The sequence below is a fragment of the Pararge aegeria genome, chromosome 19 (genome assembly GCF_905163445.1).
Source record: "Pararge aegeria chromosome 19, ilParAegt1.1, whole genome shotgun sequence".
NCBI lineage: Eukaryota > Metazoa > Arthropoda > Insecta > Lepidoptera > Nymphalidae > Pararge > Pararge aegeria.
In genome coordinates this window covers 14,443,269-14,470,602 of record NC_053198.1, presented here as the reverse complement: position 1 = coordinate 14,470,602, position 27,334 = coordinate 14,443,269, and the positions used below count along the sequence as shown (strand labels likewise).

General features: G+C 37.1%; 2 protein-coding genes across 4 annotated transcripts in view; one reads left to right on the top strand and one right to left on the bottom strand.

The window, feature by feature from the left end:
• LOC120632255 (cell growth regulator with RING finger domain protein 1-like) overlaps nt 1–2,410 on the bottom strand; it is a 43,368-nt gene extending 40,958 nt beyond the window's left edge. For both annotated transcript variants that reach the window (XR_005659073.1, XM_039902076.1), the window contains exon 1: nt 1,957–2,410. Coding sequence is in view for 1 of the 2 variants with exons in the window: in XM_039902076.1 (XP_039758010.1) it covers nt 1,957–2,054 (98 nt within the window). In the remaining variant the exon portion in view is untranslated. The remainder of the gene's footprint in view (nt 1–1,956) is intronic.
• A 1,185-nt stretch (nt 2,411–3,595) lies between these two features.
• The window catches only part of LOC120632123 (cyclin-dependent kinase-like 1), a 39,715-nt gene continuing 15,976 nt past the window's right edge, over nt 3,596–27,334 (top strand). Inside the window, exons 1-4 of one of the 2 annotated variants that reach the window (XM_039901925.1) lie at nt 3,596–3,727; nt 14,040–14,229; nt 16,025–16,144; nt 27,012–27,177. In XM_039901925.1, coding sequence (XP_039757859.1) covers nt 3,660–3,727; nt 14,040–14,229; nt 16,025–16,144; nt 27,012–27,177 — 544 coding nt within the window. In that variant the 5' untranslated portion in view covers nt 3,596–3,659. Of the gene's footprint in view, nt 3,728–13,602; nt 13,685–14,039; nt 14,230–16,024; nt 16,145–27,011; nt 27,178–27,334 lie in introns of those variants that run through there. The other variant, XM_039901926.1, reaches the window with a different exon arrangement.

The window sequence follows — 27,334 nt, the reverse complement described above, 5'->3', positions numbered from 1 at the left end:
GAACACATCATTACAAAATATTGTGTAATAACTTATGGGTACCATAGCAATAAATACTTATCTCTATGGGCATAACTTGGCTCATGAGTCTAATAAGAAATGAGTCTAAAAAAAAAAATCTCTAATGTGGAGGACCAAGCTTTATGGCGCTAAAGGATTCCAATAAGAAAAGCTTGCCTATTACTATAAATGCTAAAATGTATTTGTTTAATTGTTTGTCCTTTCTCCACACTTTAATTAAGCAACATATCAAATTGATTTTTGGCACAGAGTAAGTTGAAAGAACAGAGAGTAATTAGCATAGGCTACTTGTATCCCAGGAAAACAAATGGCGCCCATGGCATTTGTAAAAAAAAAATGTAATAAATGCGGACAACAGCTAGGTCACAATAATAATCTTAATATATATAAATCTCCTGTCACAATGTTTGTCCGCGATGGACTCCTAAACTACTGAACCGATTTTAAATTAAATTGGCACACCGTGAGCAGTCTGGTCCAACTTAAGAGATAGGATAGCTTAGATCTTTAAGTAAAGTCACAATTTTATTTTATTGCAAATTATTTGTCTATAATTAATTGACAGTCACATGTTATATATATATATATATATATATTATATATACAACTAAACTCATTTAAGCTTAGCGATACTGAAAAACAAAATCAAATGCAGACGAAGTCGCGGGCAACAGCTAGTAAAATATAAAGTGTTGCATTTTATTTTCAAAAGTATAATAATGCAAAAATCTTTATAATTCGGTATTTTGACACTAAGGAATACAACAGTTATTTTTATTTCAAATGAAGCTTTCTTCTTTGCCTTTTTGTAGTGAATACTACAGGTTCTACCAAGAAAAAGCTGGCAAGATACTCTTTTCCCAACATCAACATCTTAGCTAATATTATTCAAACTCCAGACAGTAAAAGGCAGGCAAAAGTTAAAAAGGCTGCTCTCAAGAGATTCCTTCAATGGATAGCAAAAAAATAACCTGACAAAAATATAAATAAAAGTGTATTCATTCATTCATTCATAAATATTTATAAAAACTACACACCTTATAAAGATGATTCTGTACTTTTTACATAGCGCTTAACAGCCCCAGTAGTCTAGTGGTTCACATGTTCAATTTAGGATCACAAGGTCCTGGGTCAGATTCGGATTAGTACCAAAGTTTATATTGGGTTCTTAACAAAAAGCTCAGAAGCTGGAAGTCATGAAATTACTCCGAGTGTGTCCAAGTGTAGTGCCTGTTGTGTGATTGGTCTATGCTATTCCTTTTATGAGTGAAGTTTATTTCCTATTTTGGTGAAGAATGGCTGTTTGCTCAAATATCAGCCTAACTAATCAACATGGTAATAAAGTTATATATATATATATATAGCCTAGTTCAGTTAAGGCATAACTTGTTTTGTTATTTTAAATTTACATTTATTTTAAATTTTATAGTACATATTTGATATTAGCTATACAGTTTATTTATATTATTTTGTAAAAAAAATGTTGTAGTAATATATGTATGCATACCAGAGACAAAAAATAAAAGTTTGTTTTATATTAATATTCCTTACAATGTTTGTTTCCTGTAAGAACAACTTAAGGTCAGTGCATAGGACACTACTTAGACATTAAAAATAAAAGAAAACACAGTGAGATGTTAAACTTTTGTGTAGCTAAGGAAAACTACTAATGTGCTTATTTGTTTGAGCACAAACAAATTAAGTTTTCAGAATTAATTAATTCAATCAATAACAATACTTAGAGGTTGTAATAAATTTTAAAACACAAAAACAGAAACTTGGAAATACCATATATTCTATTCAAGACACTTATCTATTGTTATCTGATAATTTGACTGACTGCAACCTACCAGCTGTGTTCAAAACAAATACTTAACCAAACTGTATCATCGCGATTCAGAGCTAAAATATTACCAAAAATTCTCTCCAACTCACCTCAGGAGTATGACTAGCATCATAAAGAAGGCAACGAGGGCCCCGATCATAATAAATATATTTGGCAAGTCCGCCAAAGTGACTCCCGTCGTGCCCATTTTGCACTTCCCAAATAGATCACAAAACGAAAACAACACGCACTACAGTACGGGCAACTAAAGGACACATCGGTTCACATCACAAAATTGAGCACAAAAATACACACACGCGCATTTCTTCACATTTTTAGCACTGAACAATCTATTATTTCTGTCCAATTCTATTTCGCGAATTTCGACAACAATTGGCGAATCGCGTGCGGTTTTATTGCCCAATTGTTCCACGCAGCTGCAGTAAAGAATAATCCGCTGTATGGGTATAACCTTGTCGATAAGAGATCTCTAAATAATGTTTATTACGAGCTTTATCATAACAAAAACATTGATCGGAATAAATATCGCGACGCACCACTCCGTGGAACGTAATTTGACAGAATGAGATAGAAAGAATCTAAAGAATGAAATTGATGGCAGCTTGACATTTGACAGATAACCCATTGAATGGCATAGACTCAAGACAGTCAAGTGACAAGTGTCTATGGATCACGATCATAATGAACAATGGAACCAATGATTGGAAGAGCGAGACAAGTAACATGTTTCGCATTCGTTGGAATGAAGTAAAGCATCCGACTCGAGACTGATGTTATGCTATTTGGTATAAGTATAGTATAGTATAGCTACTTCATACAAGATGGCAGCACAAAGACCGGTACTGATGTTGATGCAATAAGCGTTTTTACTTATTATTTATAGTGTATTTTACACTTAAAAAGCTATATAAATACGGCACATCCATTTGCCAGTCTGTCTGCGGCTCACCTTAGAGACACTTAACGGTGACAAAGTAGTTAAGTAAAATATAGAAAAAAAATAGGGAAGGTAAGTACTTCCGTAACACTATACTGCCTTCACGTACATGGGGGACGATTGTCTCGAGTCTGTCTCACAGTGTGTAAAAACAATTTTTCGATTCAGGGATTCGTTTGTTATTTGGTTTGTGTTCCATTCTAGTAAGACCTGGAAAGACAATTACATTTTTCAGTCGGTAGTCACTTGGATATTCCAGTGGAAAGATTTGGCCGCTGCACTGTAAAAGATAGCACGCTTCGCTCTGTTTCTTAAAATCAAAGAAAATAGTGCCAATCAAAATAAAAAGTAACAGTCTGACCTTTAATATATTATGTAGAACCATATTTATTTCAGGCACGCACAGCTGTGCTAGTACAGTTTATTTTATTAGGCTTACATACTTGTACATACCTCTAAAATAATTAAGGACCGTAGAAAAAGGTACGTAACGTATTCCGTAGTACCTACTTAGCTAAAAAAATCCGATAACCAATGCTTAAAGCCCGCCCACTACGGTTGTCATGTACACAGGCTAACTGAAACTGTAAACAAACCCAACGATCGATATATTTCCATACTCCAAAGTAAATGCCGTGCAGCTTTCGCCGACTAAGCATCTCTTGCTAAAAAATTATAATAACACTGAAGTTTACACGTAAACCTAACCTACCTAATAATAAAAAAGCGCGAAATCTTTTGACAGTGATACAGGCGGGATATGCTAGTTCTCGTTCAGGAACCCGAATGAATAGTGCCGTGGTTCGGGATCAGGATCGTTCGAAATTCAAACTGTGGAACAACGTGGCGTCCTGCATGGAGAAATGGTTCGGTGATAAACGGCTGTGGTTATTCGGTAACAACCTGCCGTTGCTGCCGAGGAGGTTGGTTGCCAGGTTATGTTTTTTTTTTTATGACAGGTCGAGTTTGACCGCGATCTTATCTGATTGTAGGGCAAAGAACGGCCGCGATGTGACCTTTACTAATACCTCTTTGTTTTTCGTCTCATTACAAGTTACTACGACTTTGGTTTATTGATTTGTGTGTAAGTTTAGAATCCCGGGTCGGGCCAAAACTTCTTAAATGTTCGAGCTTTCCTGTTAAAGAATTCTCGATACCAGCCCCGAGTTAGGAAATTGGCAGTGTCAACCCTAATGCCCTTGAGAACTTGTGATAATATGTAGTTGTTAAATTCCACCAACCCGCATGAGAGCAGCGTGGTGGGTCTATGCTCTAAAAACCCTCTCTCCTATAAGAGAGGAGGCATGTGCCCAGCAGTTGGACGTTAATAGGGTGGCAAGAATTTTGAAGAGCAATATAGTACTGTCACAACCTCCACTCAGCTATCATTGGAACTAGAAAGTTTTATGGACCGCTGAAAGCCGTTTGAAAGAAATAATGAAATATTTTGATGAAATAGTGAGGCGTAAAATCCCACAAATTGCATTTAATCTCTTTGAATAAAAAGAAAATCCTAACAGTACCACAAAGAAGCTCCTTACGAAGGCTATTCAAGTTTTGCTACCGCGACCGGTAAAAGTAAATACCGTTTCAATTTCTCATTAGTTTGCGGCAAGGACGTGGTTGCCGGTGTCATTACAGGCGCATGATTCTTAACACCTACGCCAGTTCGGACTTTTGAAGATGTTTTTTGCATGCCTTAAGAAAAGTTGCTCCAGACATAGGCGATGGGTTCCCACTAACAATATGGAGAGCCATATGTTTGGTCCGTCAATTTCATTACTACCTATACAAAAACGGATAAAGATAAAAGCCCGACACGCGCTTAGTAGGAACCTACGCTACGCGACGCGTACCCGATAAAGTGACAGGAGTCACTTGATTTTCTTTCGCATGTGTTGTTAGCAGTGGCGTGCACTTCATACATGAAGTCGAGCTCCTGCCCACTGGGCTGTCACCGCTTCGCTTTCAGAAACCGTGTACACGACTAATATTGAAGCATCAAAAACCAATCCACTTTAGTACTGTTTCTTGAACAGGTGAACAATGAATAAATTGACTAACCGTAGTCACTTTTGTTAGAAATATTGGGTTAGGCTCTCATAAATAAAATACAGTGCACATATTTAAGTTATTTATTTAGGTACTTTGTACTTCGAGATTTATTTTAGTTACCTACTAGGTAAACATTTTTCTTAGTAAGTAATACTTTGCTTTTGCTTTATTTAAAGCAGGTACTTATAATTTATCATCGTACCTGCCGACTTAATAGGTTTGAATAGTTTTATAAAGTTAAATTATCATGCCTAAACTATAACCGATTATTATTTTGTCACAATGGTGCTTATAACGGCTTCTAGCAACTAGGTTTAATGTAAATGTGTTAATACTCATCTCCAATCTCGTCAGCAACTTGTGGTTTGTAAGAAAGTACGTTTCAATGACTCGCAATTAAAGTGGTTGTTCGTTTTACTTTCTTTTATTAATAATTACTTATTCTCATAATTAGGTGTAAGAGAACAGAATGACCTTTTAAACTTCTATCAACTGTACTTTTTAGTTTTAACCATGCTTGTTTTTCCACCATCACCGGTTAATTCCCCCTTTTTTCCCACTGACATTTACATTCCGCCTACCAAGACCTACAGTTTTCGTTCACGAATCCTAATTGATTCTTAGTGCTGTTTATTACAATTTGTTTGTTTGGATGTTTTATTTATTTACATTTATTCCAAATGTTAGTCCATATTATATTACTTTATTCATTCAGCAGTTGAATGAAATTATTGTTTTACTTCTAATGTTCTAAACGTTTACCAAAAAATCGGAGAAATGGGAAAAGTTTGTGAGTAAGCAACATTCCGAGTATTCTCTATTTTCGGACACAATGCACTGCATGCAATAATGGCTGAATGAGGATTCTGTATGTTCTCAATTCTGTGATTAAACTTATAACTCTAAACGCGGCATCGTACCCGAACGCTGAATCGCTTACCAGCACCTCTTTCTGAGTGGAGTGGTTACTAGCCACGGCCGAAGCCCCGCAAGAAGAGATGAGAGAATATTCAGAAATTATAAATTCCCACCGCCAAATCAAACCTGGGACCTCCCACTTATTTACCACAGCGCTCACCACTGCACCAGGGAGGTCGTCAAAACATCTTACTGACAAAAAATTTAAGACCATGTGTTTGAGTTACGCTATCCCTACTAATATTATAAATGTCAATGTAAGTTTGTTTGTTACGCTTTCACGCAAAAACTACTTAACCGATTCTCATGAAAATTAGAAGAAGTGTTAGAAGTAATATAGGACACTTTTTATCCCGACATTAAGCTCGTTTCCTTTGGGAGAGGGGATGAAAGTGTTTGACGATTTAACACCATAACTCCGACAAATTACCGATTTAAATAATTATTTTTGTACTACAGAGGTTATAATATATGTATATGTATATGCCCAAACTTTGTGTAGATCTGATGAATGTGGTTGGAGATAGAAGCCAGAACTCCTCAGCGGACAGCAGCAAACCCCTCATTTAAGGCTTAGCGATACTGAATACTTTAATTTTTTTTAGCTCTACAACTAAATTGAATGCCACGTCAAAAAACAAAATCAAATGTGTGACGAAGTCGCGGGCAACAGCTAGTCGTTCATATATGAGTAGTTATTATGAGCTTAATATGGGGCAGTTTTTGAATACTTAAATACTTTTAAGTCGTTCGGAAACAGTTCAATGGAAACTACAAACAAACTTAAATTGTATTACTTGTACGTATTGATGAATTGATTTAATTATTTATAAACTGTATACTTAGATGTCAAAACCATAAATATTATTAATTATAATTTGACCCTAATAATTAGTTATTTTGAACGTAATTATGCCAAGATTGATTTCTTAATATTATAAACCAGTTAGTAGGTGTAAGTTTCCTTGCTTTCAACCGACTTCTTAAAAAGTTGGATATTAATTTAACTATTTTATATGGCTGCGAAACTTAGGTTTTAGAGATGAAAAGTTGTAGAGGAAGACTGATGGCAACCGCCGTACAAAAGAAAGTAGCGTTTTACGGTCACCGACGGAGATTCGAGATTCTGTTTACGAGATTCCGAGGTTGACTTGTAATGAAGACTGATGACAATTGTCATACAAAGAAAGTTTGTGTTTTTTTGAAACCTAGAGGTTCGACCCGATCCGAGATTCCGAGTTTAATCCTTGAATGTAGAATTGGGGGGAAAAAAAGAACATATCTCACGAACGGCTTTCGACAGGCATAAATCTTTGTTGCCAAATGTAATTTTTGAGTTTTTTTTGTATGCCAAAGTTACGTTTGACAGAAATGATCTCAAGATTTACGCCTGTCGGAAACCTGTTGGGAGATACGTAATCGAAAACGGTTCGACGGTATAGGAGTGCGGACCGGAGTCGGAAGAACCCTATTGGGAATTCAAGAAGATGGCTCATCAACTTACGATTTATCACCTGACTTCTGAAAGTTCAATTTCAAGATGGCACCTAATGATGATAATGATTAATTCATATGTTTACCAACCTGACTATGTATTTTTTTGCGATACTCCATACCTCCGACCAATCTAAGCTAATTATTATTATTTTTATTGATTAATTAACCCTTGTCTGTCACAACTATATATTACAGTCATCGTCATCGTCATCAACCCATTATAGGCCCACTACAGGGCACGGGTTTCCTCTCAGAATGAGAAGGGTTTAGGCCGTAGTCTACCACGTTGGCCAAGAGCGGATTGGTAGAGGTAATACTACATTATACATAATACCTATTATGTAATTGACAAGAAATGGCGAAGGAGCCACTATACCTTCGAGGGAATTCCGATTTTTTCCTACAAACCTTCGTAGTTTACATTGCTTATCCAGGGCGATAACTAATTTGCGTTGCTAAGTCACACTACTCCCGATTATATTTTAAGCATTCATTTGTGCTACGGAATGGTTACGTAAAGTAAAACGTAGCTACTAGTGCGTCCCCGGGACAGTCATTTAAGATTGATAATGTTGATTGCGAAAGCGTGTCTGTTTGTTTATTTGTTTTTATATATGTTTGACTCAACTTTCATTGATGTTGACGAAATTTGGCACAGAGATAGACATCCTGGTGACGAACTTAACTTACTTTTTTTTTTTTTTATAGTTTAGTTTTAAAGTATACTTTTATATAATAGTGTAGATGGGTCATAGTTGATGATGATGATTGATTTTTTGGCATAGAGTTGGTTGAAAGGACGGAGAGTTACATAGGCTTCTTTTTATTCCAGCAAACAAATGGTTCCCACGGGATTTAAAAAAACCCTAATAACCTCGAGCGAAATACGACGAGGAGCTAGTACTATACAATAATACTAGCTGTTGCCTGCGACTTCATCTGCGTGGTCCTCAGAATTGGGTCTAAAGCTTCGCTCGTTAACAATTTTCAATCTTACCACGGGAACTATTTGTGAGATCGGCATAGAAAGTACATTTCCTTTTCCATAGCATGGGTGACAACTGACATGCATACAAAATTTCATAGCTGTCTACCCGCGGCTAAGCTTGTAAACAATTTTCAATTTTCCCTCGGGAACTTTTTAAGGAATCGGGATAAAAGGTAGCTTATGTTCTTTTCCATGTCAAAGGCTACAATCCGTTTAGCCGTTTTCGCGTGATTGAGTAACAAACATCCACACTTTCACATTTATAATATTAGTAGGATAGTAGGATAGTAGGATGGTATTGATTGAAGTTTCAAGATCATTGGCGTGATCACACACTCAAATCATCCGATTTATTTACACATGTTAGAATTATGTTTTTTTCTGTCTTCTATAATATAACTATGCTAATTTGCCTCGTGCGTATTGTTAGCTAATCGCTAATGACGTAAGATTACAGTCATACGCTATCTCGAATAAAAAATTTCTCATGTTGGCAAACACAATAATTATTATAGTCACTTTTTTAGTAGGTACGTGATGATAACGCCGGTACTTACCTAGAGATAAAATCTTTAAGTAATTACAGTTTTGACGACCTTCCTGGCGCAGCGGTGTGTGCTATGGTTTTATGTGGGAGGTCCCGGGGTTGATACCCGGCAAGGGCAATCTGGAAATTTATAATTTCTGAATTTTCTCTTCTCTGGTCTGGTCTGGTGTAATTTGGTCTTCAGCAGTGGCTAGTTACCGGCATCGGCGAACCCAGTGGTGGATAGGGGAAGCCCCCCCCCCCCCCTCCCCCCTTTAAATGTATGAACTCTCTTAAAATGGATGGCGGCCAAGATACAGACAGACGGACAGACAAAATGAAAAAAAAATAAGTTTTGGCTTCAGTATCGATTATAGAGGGCACTCTAAAAAAAATTACAAAACAGCCGTGGACGATCTGACTTAAAATGTAATTTGCCCAACCCTAGACCATAAGCTGGGTACGCCCATGGTCACCACCCTGCCAGCAAAGACGTAGTGCTAAGCGGTTTAGGTTGACCCAAAGGATCGAGGAAGCTGCTTTCCGTTCTCCGACATATTCCCTTAGAAGAGGAGGGGTGGTGACAATGGTGAGTATTCTGATCTGCCGTCTTATCGATATTAAACTTTCGTGGCTGTGAAAACGGCGACTTTATGACATTTTACTAAAACAGAGTTCCAAACTTTTTCTAGATAGGTTTTAACTCCTTTTTGTCTTTCCGTGGCTCTTCATTAAAAAAACGTGTGAGCCGTCACGGGACGGCTGGCAGATGTGAAACATCGAAATTGTTTTCTGTAAGTTATTACAGATATTGCATAATGAACAGATAAAGCATTACAAATTGTTCCACAAATATTTATTTATTATTTATTATAATAATGACTGTTTTATTACAAATATTCATTTTTATTGTTACATACGAAATACAAAAATTCAATCCTGTGTGTGGTCCTGGCGACACGGCCTGTGTCGCCACTCCAATCTGGAAATATCTCCAATCTCCGCCTATAGATGTGTCACGTCAAAACACGTAGGTATGATTGCATTTGCTTATGCTGGAAAAGTCTGAATCCCAGTTTTAGCAAAATGCCAAAAATTCCCCTAATTCTTTAGCATGGCAGATTTACAGTCATAGCAGTCTCTGCAATAAATGTTTAAGACCTACTAACAAACAAACACACAAACGGATGGATGAAGAAGAATGAAGGTTAAATAAGCTTTCATTCATTCTTATGCTTCTTTTGATTTATGGTTTTCTTAGTGCCAACTTATCACAATGATTAATTCTTGATATATACCTTATTATTTTGTTTATTGGCTCTGCGCCTTGAGCGATTGAACCAGTGTCAAGTACTCCTTGGCGGTTCTTCTTCTTCTTTTGATATATAGTTCTGTGGTCAAGAGTCTTTAATTTTACTTACCTTCTTAAGGTTCTGTCAATCGAGAATTTGTCAAAGAAGGCACCAAATCAAATAAATCGAATCCCCATGTTATATTATGTAAAGTTTGCTATAATTTAACCGTGTTTTTCGACCCATTTTATCAAACATAAATTATGCCGGAGGATCGATATTATACCGCGACGTAAACTATAATTTATCATTATTGGTTTAAAGATGAAATTACAGTGACAGTGGTATCAATATGAAGGGGAAAATCAATGTCTCCGTTGTATCGCCTTATGCTATTCCCGCAAGGTACACAAAAGAATAAACAATTATTTACCCACTAGTCCGTCCCCACGAACTTCGTCCTCGTTTTTCAGTTTTTAAAGATCCGATGGGAATCATTTTTTCCTGGGATAAAAAGAAGCACATGTGAGTTCCGTGATTTGAGATTTCATCTGTGTAACTCTATGCCAAAAATCAATTTTATTGGTTGCTTATTCGGGACGTGAAGGCAGGACAAACAATCAAACAGTTTTGCATTTATAATATTAATTAGGATATGGTTAGGATGTATCTTACTTATATAAGATCGAGTTCTAAGTCAGTGGTAGAGAAGTATCAAAGTTGGAGATTTTTACTTTGAACATCTATCTAACCAACCGTTTGTCACAACTTTCAGCCTTTTTTCAGGGTGATCCATTAGCGGTAGCCCAGTGGGTAGGATTTCGACTTCACTTTCGTGGGGCCGAGTTCGAATCCTAGCGCGCGCTAACATTTCTAAGTTTGTGCGTTTTAGGACTTTTAGGCAATAAAAATATCACTTGCTTCTACGGTGAAGGAAAACATCGTGAGGAAACCTGCATGTCTGAGAGTTCTCCATTATGTTCTGAAAGGTGTGTTGAAGCCGCCAATCCGCACTGGGCCAGCGTGGCGCACTACGGCCTTAACCCCTTCTCATTGTGGCAGGACATCCGTGCTCTGCTTTGCGTGCAATTATTGCATTCAGTGCATTGTGCCCAAAAACTGCAAAAATAGCCCTCACTCACACGCCTCACATGTCTCACTTTACACCCGCGGAATGTTGCTAGCTATAACTTTTTCTCATTTTACCATTTTATGGTGAACGCTTAGAACATTAGAGGTAAAGTGACAAACCTTTTGTTCGAGAAACCTTTTTATGCTTCAATATGAGTAGTGAACACGGTTTCTGTATGTTCTTAATTCTGTGCGTGCAGGTATGATTGTCTCCGAGGAGAACAAACAAAAATCAGTCAAGCCAATAACATTTCTACGTATCTGATAAATTCTAAATTAGCATTTCAATGAAAGATAATAAAATCGATATCGCACGTACATGTTAATTATGTAATTAACTGACTTGAAGTATATTTATATTTTACTAGCTTTTGCCCGCGGCTTCGCTCACGTTAAGTTTTATTTTTGATTTGTTAAATTTACTACAAAGGGTTAAAAAAAGGTCTTGCTGCTTATAGAAAAATATGAACGAAAATTACTTAGAAAATCAGAAACTTTCATATAAATTTTGATCCCCTATGAAATACGTATTTCTTTATTATAAATCGAAAACCTAAAATCAAAGTTTAATTGATGTATCTTGAAAAATAAATTGATAAATGAAGAATTTTTTACAAACTTTCATCCCATATTTAACCCTGATGGAATTTAAAAAAATCCTTTCCTAGCGGACGCCTACGTTGTAATAACTATCTGTGTGCTAAATTTCAGCCCAATCCGTCAAGTGGTTCGAGCTGTGTGTTGATAGAACAGTCAATCAGTCAGTCAGTCAGTGACCTTTGCCTTTGAGTTACATCAATGGACATAGCATGTTCGTTTTCTCCGTGGAAAAATACATGGTCATACCAATTTTTATGACAATCGGTTGAACGGGGCGGAAGTCGATACTTGACAGCGCCGCCTGGTGGGGAGTTACATCAATGGACATAGCATGTTCGTTTTCTCCGTGGAAAAATACATGGTCATACCAATTTTTATGACAATCGGTTGAACGGGGCGGAAGTCGATACTTGACAGCGCCGCCTGGTGGGGAGTTACATCAATGGGCATAGCATATAAACCTTCTCCGTGAAAAAATACATAAGCATACCAATTTTCATAATGATCGGTCAAATAGTTTCTGAGTTTATCGATGACATATATACAAACATCCTCTTTTATATATATAGATTAACTTTACCATTTGACACTTTAATGTCATCAGTAAACTGATAAAAAAACCTTGGTCAAACAGAACGCGTTGCGGTCAGCGGCTTCCACTTAGGCATCTAATTGTAATTAGGTACAAGCGTACGTATTGTATGCATTTAACACAAATAGTTATTGACTGCAAGGAAGGTATTCTGACGAGTTAGAGCTCTCTCTAACTCGTCAGAACACTCAAATGATAGTGATAGGTAAATCATTGCTTCGTCAGCTTGACGCAAAAGGCTACATATGTCGTATCATTGCACTCTGCAATAATTTACGTCTTCCGGAAACGGTTTCCATAGTAAGATCTTTGGGGCCAACTCAGTGCATCAGTTCCATACCTCTGTCATGGTTCGAGTCTTAGAGCTTCTGCACGAAAATATCGTCAGGTAACCTGCATGTCTGAGAGTTCTCCATTATGTTTTCAAAGGTGTGTTGAGACCGCTAATCCGCGATTTAGCCAGCGTGGTGGACTACGTGCCCGGTAGTGGGCCGGTAATGGGTTGATATGATGATGATGATCCCTATTATTTCTGAATGAAGTTTAATAGCTAGGGGTATTTTATCATTTCAATAAGGAACAACAGTGTACAGCGTATCTTAATAAAATCTTTTCATTCTAATATTGCTGTCTCGCTCTAACGTATGATGGCATCACTCACCAGAGCCGAAGCGCGAACCATAGAGGAGTGTTTGTAAAAACAAATCCCTCCATAACTCAGACAGAGCTCGGTCAGATTGTCGCAAAAGGCTACATACTCGTATGTCGTATAATTACACTGTACAATAATTTTCGTCTTACGGAAACGGTTTCCATAGTAAGGTCTTCGGGACCAACTCAGTGCAACAATTCTATTACTCTAAGTCTTGGTTCGAGTATTATAGACGGCGCCTGTGCCGATTTGCATGCGTTTGACGGCCGATTGGCGCAGTTTGCAGCGACCCTGCTTTCTGAGTTCAAGGCCGTGGGTTCGATTCCCACAACTGGAAAATGTTTGTGTGATGAGCATGAATGTTTTTCAGTGTCTGGGTGTTTATATGTATATTATAAGTATTTATGTATTATATTCATAAAAATATTCAACAGCTATCTCAGTACCCATAACACAAGCTACGCTTACTTTGGGGCTAGATGGCGATGTGTGTATTGTAGTAGTAGGTATATTTATTTATTTATTTATTTTTTATTCGAGCGCAAAGCAGAAACAGCTAAATCGATTTGTAAAAACTAATTTGTTACGTATAAAAGAAACGCCATATTCACATCTTACAACGTTTAATCGTATTAGTATCTCGAACTACCTATCTGAACTTATAGCACAGTTTTAATTAACTACAAAAAGATAACTTCTCAATCTTCCCTTGTCACTTCTGTCTGAACTCTTCTGTACCTTGATTTTTTCCGCCTTTCATTTTCCTGTCATTTTGAATTCCTCCTCTCAGTTTGAACGAAGATACTTTTGTTTGTTTAACCAAACGTACATAAAAAGGCAGATTTGCTAACATCTATATTTTGAATGTTTAGGCCGAAAAAACCAAACTTTTGAGCAATTATGTAAAACCTGACATGAAAATTTAATTATACATGATGCATTATTTCTAGCATATTATGTTAAATCCTATTTCTTTGGTGACAGATCGCGCGCGAGTAGCCGCGCGATGGAGCGGTACGAGAAGCTCGCAAAACTCGGCGAGGGCTCGTACGGGCTCGTGTACAAGTGCCGCAACCGAGACACTGGCGAGATCGTTGCCGTCAAGAAATTCGTTGAGAACGAGGACGACCCGCTCATACGGAAGATTGCGCTGCGGGAGATACGCATGCTTAAGGTAACTAGAGCAGTGTACCTGCCATTAAACGGTACGATAAGCTGCAAAACTCAGCGAGGGTTTGTATGGTGTCGTGTAAAAGTCGGAAAGTAAAGAGACACGATCGAGATTGTTGCCGTCAAGAAGTTCGTCGGGAAAGAAGACGACACAATAATACGGAAGATTGCGCTGCGAGAGATACGAATGCAAAGGTAACTAACTCAACGTATCCGCTATGGAGCAGTACTAAGCGAGAACGTCGCCGCTAGCACAGTGTTCCATGGAGCTGTTCTAGAAGCTCGGAGAGTTCAGCGAGAGCTCGTATGGGCACGTGTAAAAAAGCTGAAAATGAGAAATAGTACGGAGCGGGCACGTAGGCTTTTTAGTTTTCAACGTTCGGAAATCGTATCAGGTCCATGTCATGATCTTAACACCTGCACACTTACAAACTTTTTTACGCCAAACATCATGATTGACAACTTTTAATAATCGGTTCCATATCACAACTTCCGTTGTCTGGTTATAATTATAAAAGTAGATTTAGATTAATGGTAACTTATAACTTATGGCTAGGAAAAAAATATTACTTCGATATATCCGCTACCGCATTCTATAAAGTGGTTGGTTCAAGGTTAAACCTAAAATTGTGGTAAAAAAAACTGCTAAAAATATAGTTTACGCTGCTCTAAATATTCCATTTTCAAATGTGAAAATACGTTCAGGATTAGCATCGTTAATTTATTATCTTAATACTTCACATCCTGTTTTTCTTAAATTGCGTTTTTGTGCATAGACTTTTTAGGTCAGGAAGCTTGTCAGAGATGTTGTTCAAAGATGACCTTTTACAGAGAAAGTAGGTAGTAGTAGCTTTGTCGATCAATGGTGAATACCTAGTAGAGAACAAAGGAAACCAGTTTTTACGCGCCAGGATGCTAAAAGCTTAATTATGATGAATCATCTGTGTCAATGCACCTTTAGAAAAGGTCAATTTAAATTATTACTGGCCAACTACAAAAACAGTAAACTGTACCTTAATATCATGAATACTTTAAAGATAAATTGATTGATAAATAAACGAAAATGATCCAAACCAAAAGGACACCTTTTAGGCTTTTAGATATTTAGGGATTTTTCATTACATCATGACTTAAACCGACTAACGTCCTCTGCTGGACATAGGTCTTTTGACGACTTCCATGGCGCAGGTTAGTGAGCAGAATCGTTTTAAGTTGGAGGTCCCGGCTTCGATTTCCCGCAAGGGAAATTTATAATTTTAGAATTTCTCTGGTCTGGACTGGTGGGAGGTTTCCGTTTTGGCTAGTTACCACTCTACCGACAAAGACGTGCCGCTAAGTGATTCAGCGTTCCGGCACGATGTCGCGAAGAAACCGATTGGGGATATGGGTTTAATGTAACTGTCATACACTCTAAACTAGGTTCGCAGGATACCATCTTTGGACTGCATCATCCCTTACGACGTGTTGAGATTGGAGTCAAAGTTTAATTTGTAGAAGCAAACAAAAAGAGTTTCAAAATCCACGGTCCTGGGCCGCTTGTTTCCAGCGGCTCCCAGCGACTCGTTTAATGTCGGGGCCGAACAACGCTTCGTTTACCGATGCGAGGTCGCCATTCCAGCAACTTGGGACCCCAACGTCCATCGGTTCTTTAAGCTGTGTGCCCTACCATTTCAACTCGTTGAGCTTTCAACTCGTTGAGCTTTGTCAGCAGGTCCAGCTCACGGATCTCCTCATTTATGATCACCTACAGACACTCTTAACATACGGCCGTTCAAATAAACTAAAATATTTTGTTACAGAATCTGAAACACCCTAACCTGGTGAACCTGATCGAGGTATTCCGTCGCAAGCGCAAGCTGCACCTCGTGTTTGAATACTGCGACCACACCGTACTTCACGAGCTAGAGAAATATCCATCCGTAAGTTGCTTCTTAGACTTGAACAGTCCACTGCTGGACTAAAGGCCTCCGTAGAAGGTATAGCCAACATCAATTCGGTGTCAACGACCAATGTTTGTGTGTTTAAGGCTCTTTACGTACATTACCTACTCAGCCTAATTTACATTTCGAGTACAAACATACCATCTAAGTACTCAAATTCTTGACAACTGGCATTTGGGATTCCCAATTTAATATTGAGTTAGTTAAATAAAATATTTACTAATCTATGTTTGATTAAAATAAATCCTCAAACAATATTGTAATTCAAGTGTTTAGTTTAACACAGTGTTTATTTTTAACTAGCCGTTAAAAATAAACAGTGTGTTAAACTAAATACGTTTTAAGAACGCGGTGTTCTTCGTCAATCTTACTACGGTTTTTTACTAATTCAACTTATATTAATAAAGGTTCTCAATAATACGTATTTTACAATAACAAATCCTGTGGGAAACGTTTGTTTTCCTGGGATTAAAAGTAGCCCATGTTACTCTCCGTCCTTTCAACTAAATTTTAGCCAATAATAATTAATAATGTTGCTTTGTAAGGGCGTGAAAGAACGACAAACAAACGAACAAACACACTTTCGCAATTAACAATAAATGGTAAGGATATGCCAGTTCTCAATAAATAAATATACTACGACAATACACACATCGCCACCTGCTTACTGGGGCTACTTTGTTATGGGTACTAAGGTAACTGATGAATATTTTTATGAATAATAGGTATACATAAATACCTCTAATACCTATACAAATAAACACCCAGACACTGAAAAACATTCATGTTCATCACCAAACATTTTCCAGTTGTGGGAATCGCACCCTCTGCCTTGCCCACTACGCCAATCGGACGTCAAAAAGTAACCCGAAAAAAACAACTATGAACATTATTTTCTTATTTAAATGACTACATCTGCTGAATCTTCTCTATAAACACACGATTGTACAAATAAAGTCACAGTAGTACAGGGCAGTACTACCGCCATGCTTTTTATGTCTGCCGCGGAGCAGCATTCCCTCATTGCGGTCTGGAGGGTGCGGTTGCCGATGATTGCCTGTAATTACACATTACAGGCAATCATCATCATATTAACCGATTGACGTCAGCCGCTAGAAATAGGCCTTTTGTAGGGGGTTAAAAGGGGTTCCTAATACTACTGTCTTATACATCTTGGGTACAGCCTGTCCACACCGTCGGGGTTCTGACAACGCTGCGTTTACCGGTGCGATGTCGCCATTACAGCACTTTGGGCTCCTTTTGTTTAAAATCCTTTGAGTTTTCGTTAACCGGAAATAGCCCGGCCCATTGGTGTTAGGCGGCACTTTACGGGGTCAAAAATTGAATTGTGAGGCATCGCATTACGTAGTTGAGATCATATGGGTACGTATGAAGCTCTTTTCTTCCCCTTTTCTACTACAAATGTCCTTCTATTTTCCGTTTACCCTACCACCTATAATATAGGCAGTGAATAGGCATCTTCTTCTCAAGCGCTTTCTACCTTAGGTAGCATCCCACATACTATCACATCTGTCTAAGACAAAGTCAAAGTTAAATATTTTAATACTTTGATACGCACATATCATGTAAAATATGACGAGTAAGTTGATGGCGATAACTAAATTCGTCAACATAAAAAGATTTTTTGACAAAAAAGGACCGAAGCTTTTATACAAGTAAAAACAAGAAATAAATATTTTCTACAACATTTTTAAGACGGTTCCAGGTAATTAGTACTACGTAAGTCGGTTAAAAACTAAAGCTAATGGGTTCCAAACGTGTCTGGGTGTTTATCTAAGAAGAAGCGTACACCTATATACCTATTTAGAAAATAAATCTGAATCGAGCAATGTTCAGATGATCACGAACGAGTTCTTAAAGTTAAGAACACGCTGTATAAAAGTGCGTATTATTTAATATCCAAGGTTGAACTAACATTTTTTTAATTTGAATTCACAATTCGCAAGCCCCGTGGAATACTAATGTGATATAATATTTACTATAGCAGTTACCCTCGATTTCTTTCCCAATTTCCGTGGTATTATTTAACCACCAATATTAACTTCAATATTAAAAATAACAATAAACAAAGGGGGTACCTTTGTTTATTATTATTTATAATATTGAACCTTAAAGTTACTCTTACTGAAAATTAAATATTTTCTAATAACTGTAGTTTTAGCATTACTTAAACTATATTATATTAATTCTTGTATTTTTTTTACTTATATAAGTAATGAGGTAAATAAATCATTAATTCATTCATTCAACAATAATTTTAATAGCTTTTATAAAAAACTGAATATTATCGGACGAAGTCGCGTTCAACAACTTCTATAAATACTGTGGTAGATATATTTTAGTCACGATGCTTACGTATTAGGGATTTGCTCGACCTGACCCGTCCCGGCCTTGACTGCACGTGGATGGTACAACTTATCAAAATATCGTATCTTTTGGTTATCACATGCATGCTCATTTGTCAGGATAAGCATATTTGACAGCCGAATGGCGCAGTGTGGAGCGACCTTGCTTTCTAAGTCCAAGGCCGTGGGTTCGATTCCCACAATTGGAAAATATTTATTTTATTTATTTATTTATTTAGAATTATTGCACATACTTAGAAACAATACAAGAAACACACAAGAAAACAAAAAAAATAAGTAAAATTAAAAACAATTTAAAAAAAATAATAAAAAAGTTAAATACAGTTGTGTGCAAAGGTGGCCTTATTGCAAAGGCAATCTTTTACAGACAACCCTTGGTGAAAGTAATAATAGAAAACAAGAGGGACAGTGCAAACAATGAAACATACACAGGCAAGAGAAAATATATATATATATATATATATACTACATACAATATAACATACACATATAAGAATAAAAATTTATGTGATAAACATGAAGGTTTTTCAGAGTCTGGGTGTTTAAATATACAACGTGTAACAGAATTATGAAATAATATTGAAGGACGCATATTATGTATATTTCATAAGGAACCACTGATCGGATTGGAGGGTATAAAAATATTAAATTTTCATACCAACGAATTCAAAACATTCCAAGTGTTTACTTATGATAAAATACCGATACGCGCATAGTACCTACGCTACGCGACGGGTACCTAATAAAGTGAAAAAAGTCACATGATTTTAATTTTGCATGAGATATTATGGCTATATCGGATTTCTTTCAGTAAAAACTATGGCAGTGGTTTAATCAAAAACTATTAGGTTTTCAGTTTCACAGCTAAGTCTCAAATACAGTACATAATGTAGGTACATTATCTATACTTACAACAAAACTGTAACTGGAAGATTTCTGTACATTTAATACATTTTGAAAATTTTGACCGGAGGATGCTTTATAATCGATACTGAGTCCAAAACAGATTTTTATTTAATTTTTGTCTGTCTGTCTGTCCGGGCATCACGTGAAAACTACTGAACGGATTTAAAATCAATTTGGTATAGTGGTAGTTAATATAGGCTACTTTTTATCCTTATATACTTACAATAAAACTGTAACTGGAAGATTTCCGTACATTTAATACATTTTGAAAATTTTGACCGGCGGATGCTTTATAATCGATACTGAGTCCAAAACAGATTTTTATTTCATTTTTGTCTGTCTGTCTGTCTGCCTGTCCGTCCGGGCATCACGTGAAAACTACTGAAACGGATTTAAATGCAATTTGGTATAGTGGCAGTTAATATTCCGGGTCAGCATATAGGGTACTTTTTATCCTTATATAAAGTATATATTATCAAGTATGTATTATCTAATTTTAAGAAAGATCTGATAAATATTCTCGGAGATAAAGGGCAGAACTCTTCACTGATAACAGCAAGTCGCAAGGCATATGGTATATTAAATTATATTTATTAGACCTATGTTTAGAAGTTACGAGGCTAAAAGCAAGAAAAATGCAGAGGGACGCCGGGCCGCGTATTAAATAGTTTGGAAATAAAACTGGACCCAGTAGGTGGCGCTACTATAAGGGTCTTAGTTTTTTTAAGATATAAAAACAGATAATAATCGATTTGATGCAGACGAAGTTGCGCGGGTCAGCTAGTAGGTTATAAAGCCTGTGAATTATTATTTCGGTTTTCATTTACACGTTGTATATTATAAGTATTTATGTATATTATATTCATCAGCTATCTCAGTACCCATAACACAAGCTACGCTTTTTTTGGGGCTAGGTGGCGATATGTGTGTCGTCGTAGTATATCTATTATTATTATTTGAATATCAGGCTATAACACTAATTCCCCCGGTTGTGTGCACGATGCGTATTGCAATCCACCAACATGTAACAAGATTATCCAGTCAGAAGATTATATCTGTCTCGGAACCGCAGTGTTAAATCAGTATATACAAGGCTACACTGTCTGTAAGCGTTATAGTATTTATGACAGCAAAAACTTTTGTTTCCCAACTTTTTTCCGGGGTACAATATTGCCATTAATATTACGCAGTGCCAACCATAACAATATGTGTTTACTTTAAGGTCAAATTGGTTCAAGGATTACTATGGAAATGGTAATAAAATAATGATCCTAGAAAATTTAAAAATAAATGCGGTTTTAAAACATTACAATTAAAAACGGCTCCCAAACCTGTTGAATTGTAGAACATTGCCCTTCTTCTGCAGCTGGATAAAAAATAATTCTTGTCTATGCGCCGAAGTTTACGCAACGCGGCTTATTTCCTATGCCTGCATGCGTACAAGATAGATACTTATGTGTAATTTAACACCATATTTGTGTGGCAATATTCAGATCAAGGGCGTATCTTAGCGAAAAGTAAAGGTGGTAGGTATTTGCTAACCAACTGATTCGCTTAATTTTAAAATGATAATTTTAAGCAATAATGCAGGCACATGTACTAGGTAAGCATAACTTACTAGAGATGACGTCGTACCTACTCGTGTATACGCTTCACTTTGGAGTTTTCTTCTTTGAACTATAACTTGTAGTATTGGTGTTGACTGCTTCTTGGACCGCTTCACTGACAGTTGCTGGCCGTTATTTCTGACTGTTGCTAGCCGATAAGAATACGGTAGGTACCTACTCATCATCATCATCACATCACCCCATTACCGGCCCACTACAGAAGTCTCCTAACCATAATAAGAAGGAGTTAAGGCCGTAGTCCACTACGCTGGCTCAGTGCGGATTGGTGGACTCCACACACCTTTGAGAACATTATGTCGAACTCTCAGGCATGCAGGTTTCCTCACGATGTTTTCCTTCCCCGTTGGAGCAAGTGATATATGCATTACTTAAAACGCACATGACTTAGAAAAGTTAGAGGTGCGTGCTGGGATTTGGATTCGAATTCGGCCCCTCGATCCGAGGCCGACTCGGTTGCCTATAAACAGAGCAACACTTGGCTGGGAATTTTAGAAAAACGTCTTGCAAAATGCCGTCGTGTGAACTTCAAAAGTTCAACATAAGCCTTAAAAAGAGTGAAAAATTAATTTTCTCAAATTAATAATATTTTTTCTCTAATATTTCGGGACCTAAGTTTTATTATGCTAACACGTGACAAAGTAAAATAACGTTGTACTTAGATATAGCACCGAGTTAATGCAAAACGTCATAACACAAGCTACGCTTTTTTTGGGGCTAGGTGGCGATATGTGTGTCGTCGTAGTATATCTATTATTATTATTTGAATATCAGGCTATAACACTAATTCCCCCGGTTGTGTGCACGATGCGTATTGCAATCCACCAACATGTAACAAGATTATCCAGTCAGAAGATTATATCTGTCTCGGAACCGCAGTGTTAAATCAGTATATACAAGGCTACACTGTCTGTAAGCGTTATAGTATTTATGACAGCAAAAACTTTTGTTTCCCAACTTTTTTCCGGGGTACAATATTGCCATTAATATTACGCAGTGCCAACCATAACAATATGTGTTTACTTTAAGGTCAAATTGGTTCAAGGATTACTATGGAAATGGTAATAAAATAATGATCCTAGAAAATTTAAAAATAAATGCGGTTTTAAAACATTACAATTAAAAACGGCTCCCAAACCTGTTGAATTGTAGAACATTGCCCTTCTTCTGCAGCTGGATAAAAAATAATTCTTGTCTATGCGACGAAGTTTACGCAACGCGGCTTATTTCCTATGCCTGCATGCGTACAAGATAGATACTTATGTGTAATTTAACACCATATTTGTGTGGCAATATTCAGACCAAGGGCGTATCTTAGCGAAAAGTAAAGGTGGTAGGTATTTGCTAACCAACTGATTCGCTTAATTTTAAAATGATAATTTTAAGCAATAATGCAGGCACATGTACTAGGTAAGCATAACTTACTAGAGATGACGTCGTACCTACTCGTGTATACGCTTCACTTTGGAGTTTTCTTCTTTGTACTATAACTTGTAGTATTGGTGTTGACTGCTTTTTGGACCGCTTCACTGACAGTTGCTGGCCGTTATTTCTGACTGTTGCTAGCCGATAAGAATACGGTAGGTACCTACTCATCATCATCATCACATCACCCCATTACCGGCCCACTACAGAAGTCTCCTAACCATAATAAGAAGGAGTTAAGGCCGTAGTCCACTACGCTGGCTCAGTGCGGATTGGTGGACTCCACACACCTTTGAGAACATTATGTCGAACTCTCAGGCATGCAGGTTTCCTCACGATGTTTTCCTTCCCCGTTGGAGCAAGTGATATATGCATTACTTAAAACGCACATGACTTAGAAAAGTTAGAGGTGCGTGCTGGGATTTGGATTCGAATTCGGCCCCTCGATCCGAGGCCGACTCGGTTGCCTATAAACAGAGCAACACTTGGCTGGGAATTTTAGAAAAACGTCTTGCAAAATGCCGTCGTGTGAACTTCAAAAGTTCAACATAAGCCTTAAAAAGAGTGAAAAATTAATTTTCTCAAATTAATAATATTTTTTCTCTAATATTTCGGGACCTAAGTTTTATTATGCTAACACGTGACAAAGTAAAATAACGTTGTACTTAGATATAGCACCGAGTTAATGCAAAACGTCAATCGATGTTTACCATTTGCTTAGTTATGTCACATCAAAAAGCTTGCCATGTTTTTGTCCCTGCCATTTGCATGTACGCTTCATTTGTGAAAGAACAAGCTTTGTTTATTACTTACTTAACTACTTCTGTTTATTTTAGCGCAGACATAGCCGTTTCGCGGTTTATACAACGCCAGTAAACTGAGTCAAGCTACAATAAATAGAAACTATTCTATTACGATCTATGTAGTTGCAAATTTCTACTACAGCCAAGTTGACGCGGTACTATCAGTGTCAGCATACTTTGACATCACAGTACTACTTGATTTAACACCAATGTAAATCGAGCATTACTTCAATGACCTGAAGTTCCTCTCGGAGACGTTTGCGCTTGTACAACGCGCTCACATATAACTGCATTTTCACTTGCTACGAATAAATATTGTCCGATTGTTTTTGATCGATTGCTCTTTGTTTCTTTACGTCTTGTTCAGAGTTTTATGTTATTAACTCTTTTACATATTTACTTATTCAAAATACCTAATTCTTTTTATGTTAAAACCGAGAGACCGTACCTATTTCAAAATGTTATATTTATGTAATTTTGTGGCCTTAGATTTTATTGAAAGCATTTATAAATATATTTTTATTGTAGCTGTTGATTACGAATAAATTAATAAATAAATAAATAATTTTTAATAAAGGGCAGCGCCGCTGGGCCGGACCTGACCGGACCGGACCAATATCCACTGAATTTCCCCTGACAAAATGGATGCTACATAACCATGGTAAGCCGTTCTCGCGGCTTCCTTCGATTTTGTCACACGGAGTCTTCTAAGAACGTAAACGAATTTGTTGAGCTTACCACATAAAACAGCAATGTGTTGTTTCCAGCTACAGTGGCTGTCGTGAGCGATACCTAAGAGTTTACTTATTTTAGTCTCAGTTATTTTAATACAGCCGTGCTGGATTTTTATAGCCGGTTTTTGGCCTACCAGTAGGTGCGAAATTGTACCATTTTTGTCTTTTCTAAATTAACCTTTAAGCTATTTTTGCTCAGCCATTTATTTCATTTTATTTCCTAAAGCTTCATTTGTTAATTGCTGGTAATCAAGACTAGTTCCTCGCAGAAGGACTGTTGTGTCATCATACGTACAGCAAATAAGATACAAGGATGACTTACTCTATTTGGAAGGTCATTTATGAACGTAAGAAACAAAAACGGACCCATTATACTGCCCTGAGGCACACCTCTATCAATGGGTTTAAATTCCTGTATATTTTTTTGTATTATTTATTATTTTTGATGTTTCAAGTCACTTATACGCTGGATCTCTCACACCGTATTTTTCTAATTTAATTAAAAGTCATTTGTGGTCTACGAAGTCAAATGCTTTAGTAATGTCTAAAAATATGTTTTTGTTTGTACTGAATTTTTTCACAGCCATATTGAAAATTATTTTCGTTCTTTGCGATCCAGTAGGCCTATGTCAGTAATAAGGAAACTAATAATTCCTAATTTAAATTAAATCCCTTATTGATCCTAAATTATCACATCGTAGTTTGTTTGCTTGCTGAAACGCTACTCTTCATTATAGATGCAGATGGGTTTACTTTTGTACACGCGATAGACATTATACTTCTTTGGCGTAACAGGATAAAAAAAATCGATAAAGAATTTCTTTATATTGCTATATCGAACACTACAGCAAATAGGAAAATACCGGTTGGATTGATCGATAGAAAAAAAAAATCTAATTAAGATAGTGCTAAAAATCAGATTTGGCCAAATGTTGGTTAACGACGTTATAGCTTGAGTAAGGCAGTACGATGGACGGACGATGACCTCCGGCGGTGACGGGATTGTTCCAAGGAATTGACACTTAGTAATATTTTGATTTCGCTGTGTGTGTGGTTTGTGATGGTAAACATCAAACAAAGGGGTCTCGAAGGCCGCCCTTAAGCTACTGATTTAGTGGTACTTCCACCGAACTGTGAATCAATCTAAATATACCTTGTAGAGGAGTTAAATTATTTTTGTAGCGTTTCTCGAACAATGTTAGTAAATTCATACCATTTAGCAGTTGACAATAATTATTTTACCTCTAATGCAACAATTAGTTAGCAACTTTACGCCGGTGTAAAATGAGACACACAATGCACTGCATACAACGATGGATGAATGAGGATTCTTTATGTGTTAATTCTGTGTACGGTAAAGTATGTACAAAAAAATACCCGGCTAGGTTTGTTGTGGGCTCTTACACCAGGGCGCGTTTGGAACCCTCGTAGCTTTAGTTTAAGTTGGCGAACGAAATTATCAACATCCCCTTACAATTATGTAAACATATATTTAAATATGTATGAACGAATCATAAGTGCCTGTGATAGGCCTACATGAATAAAGATTTTTTTTGTTTTTGAACTTGAATTTGTATGTTTGCTTAAGAAAATTTTGATTTGCCAACATTCCTACTTCCCTACTTCCCTATCCCTACTAATATTATAAATGTGAATGTAAGTTTGTTTGTTACGATTTTACACAAAAACTACCAAACCGATCATCACGAAACTTTGTACACATATTCCTGAAGGTATTAGAAGTAATATAGGATACTTTTTATCCCGAAATGAAGCTCACTTCTCTTGGGAGAGGGGACGAAAGTGTTAGAAGATTTTACACCAGGCTTAGGCTCGCGGGCAACAGCTAGTTGAACATAAATCTTTTGATTTCGGGCTTAAATGACCCGTTTCTACGGGCACCTAGTGTTCTGGGACACCGGATTTTCATACTTTACTATAAGCCCTTGACTGCAATCTCAGTCAAGGGCTCAATGGTGGTAAGTGATGATGTAGACTAAGATGGTAGCGGGCTTAACTGTTAGGTTAGGTTATCTTAAACGCTTTTGTCCTCTTAATCCTCCCACCAGTGCAGACCAGAAAAAAATTCTAAAAGTATAAATTCGCAAATAACCCCCGCTGGGGATCGAACCTGAGACCTCCATTTATAAGTCCACAGCACTCACTGATGCGCCAGCTCTTTAAGTTTGCCATCATTGGACTTAAATCTACCGACTTTATTTCTCAGAAGGATTACAAAAATTCCCTTAGTAAATTTAAAGTAGAGACATTAAATTTAAAACTATAACATGTGGTGACACTATAGGAGGATACAACGTGTAAATAAAAAGCGAAATAATACTTCACAAGCTTTAGAGAAACACTAGCGGCCCCAGCGCCATCTGTCGGGCTGATTTGTAAATCTAAACCATCCAGGGTGCCACCCAAACGCATACCGAAAAATTCATTCAAATCGGTCCGGCCGTTTAGGAGGAGTTCAGTGACATACACACGCACACAAGAAATATATATATAAAGATTATTTACTGTATCTGAGACCTATCTGTGAAACCGAAAACCTAATAGTTTTTAAGTAAACCACTGACATAGTTTTCACTGTAAGTAATCAGATACAGCCCCACATCGCATGCAAAATTAAAACCATGTGACTCCTGTCACTTTATATGGTACTCGTCGCGTATCTTCAATAGGGTTGTCATTAGTAAACACTTAGAATGTTTTAATTCGTGTGGATAAATAAATATGTTTCTTTAGATTTAATATTTTTACAGGATTCCTTATGAAATATACGTATGCATTATTTCGTGATTCGGTCACACGTTGTATAAATCTATAAACTATATTACCTATTAGCATAACGTATTGCAGCTAAAATAGAAAATGTTCGTTCAAGCGGGTAGCTACAGAAATACTACCGAGCAAAAGCATAAGACTAGAAAAACAAAGTATAACGATTTCTTCAACAGGGCTGTCCAGAACTACTGTCGAAGCAGATCATCTGGCAAACGCTGCAGGGCGTCGCCTATTGCCACCGGCACAATTGCATCCATCGCGACGTGAAACCCGAGAATATACTGCTGACGAGTGACGGCGTTGTCAAACTCTGCGACTTCGGCTTCGCGAGGATGATCAGTGCGTATGAACCACAGAATTAAGCCGTGTACACGACTAATATTAGTTACTTCATACCATTTAGCAGTTGACAGTAACTATTTTACCTCTAACGTTCTAAGCGTTCACCATGAAAGAGGAAAATGGGGAAAACGTGTGTGTACTTATGTACACGCGA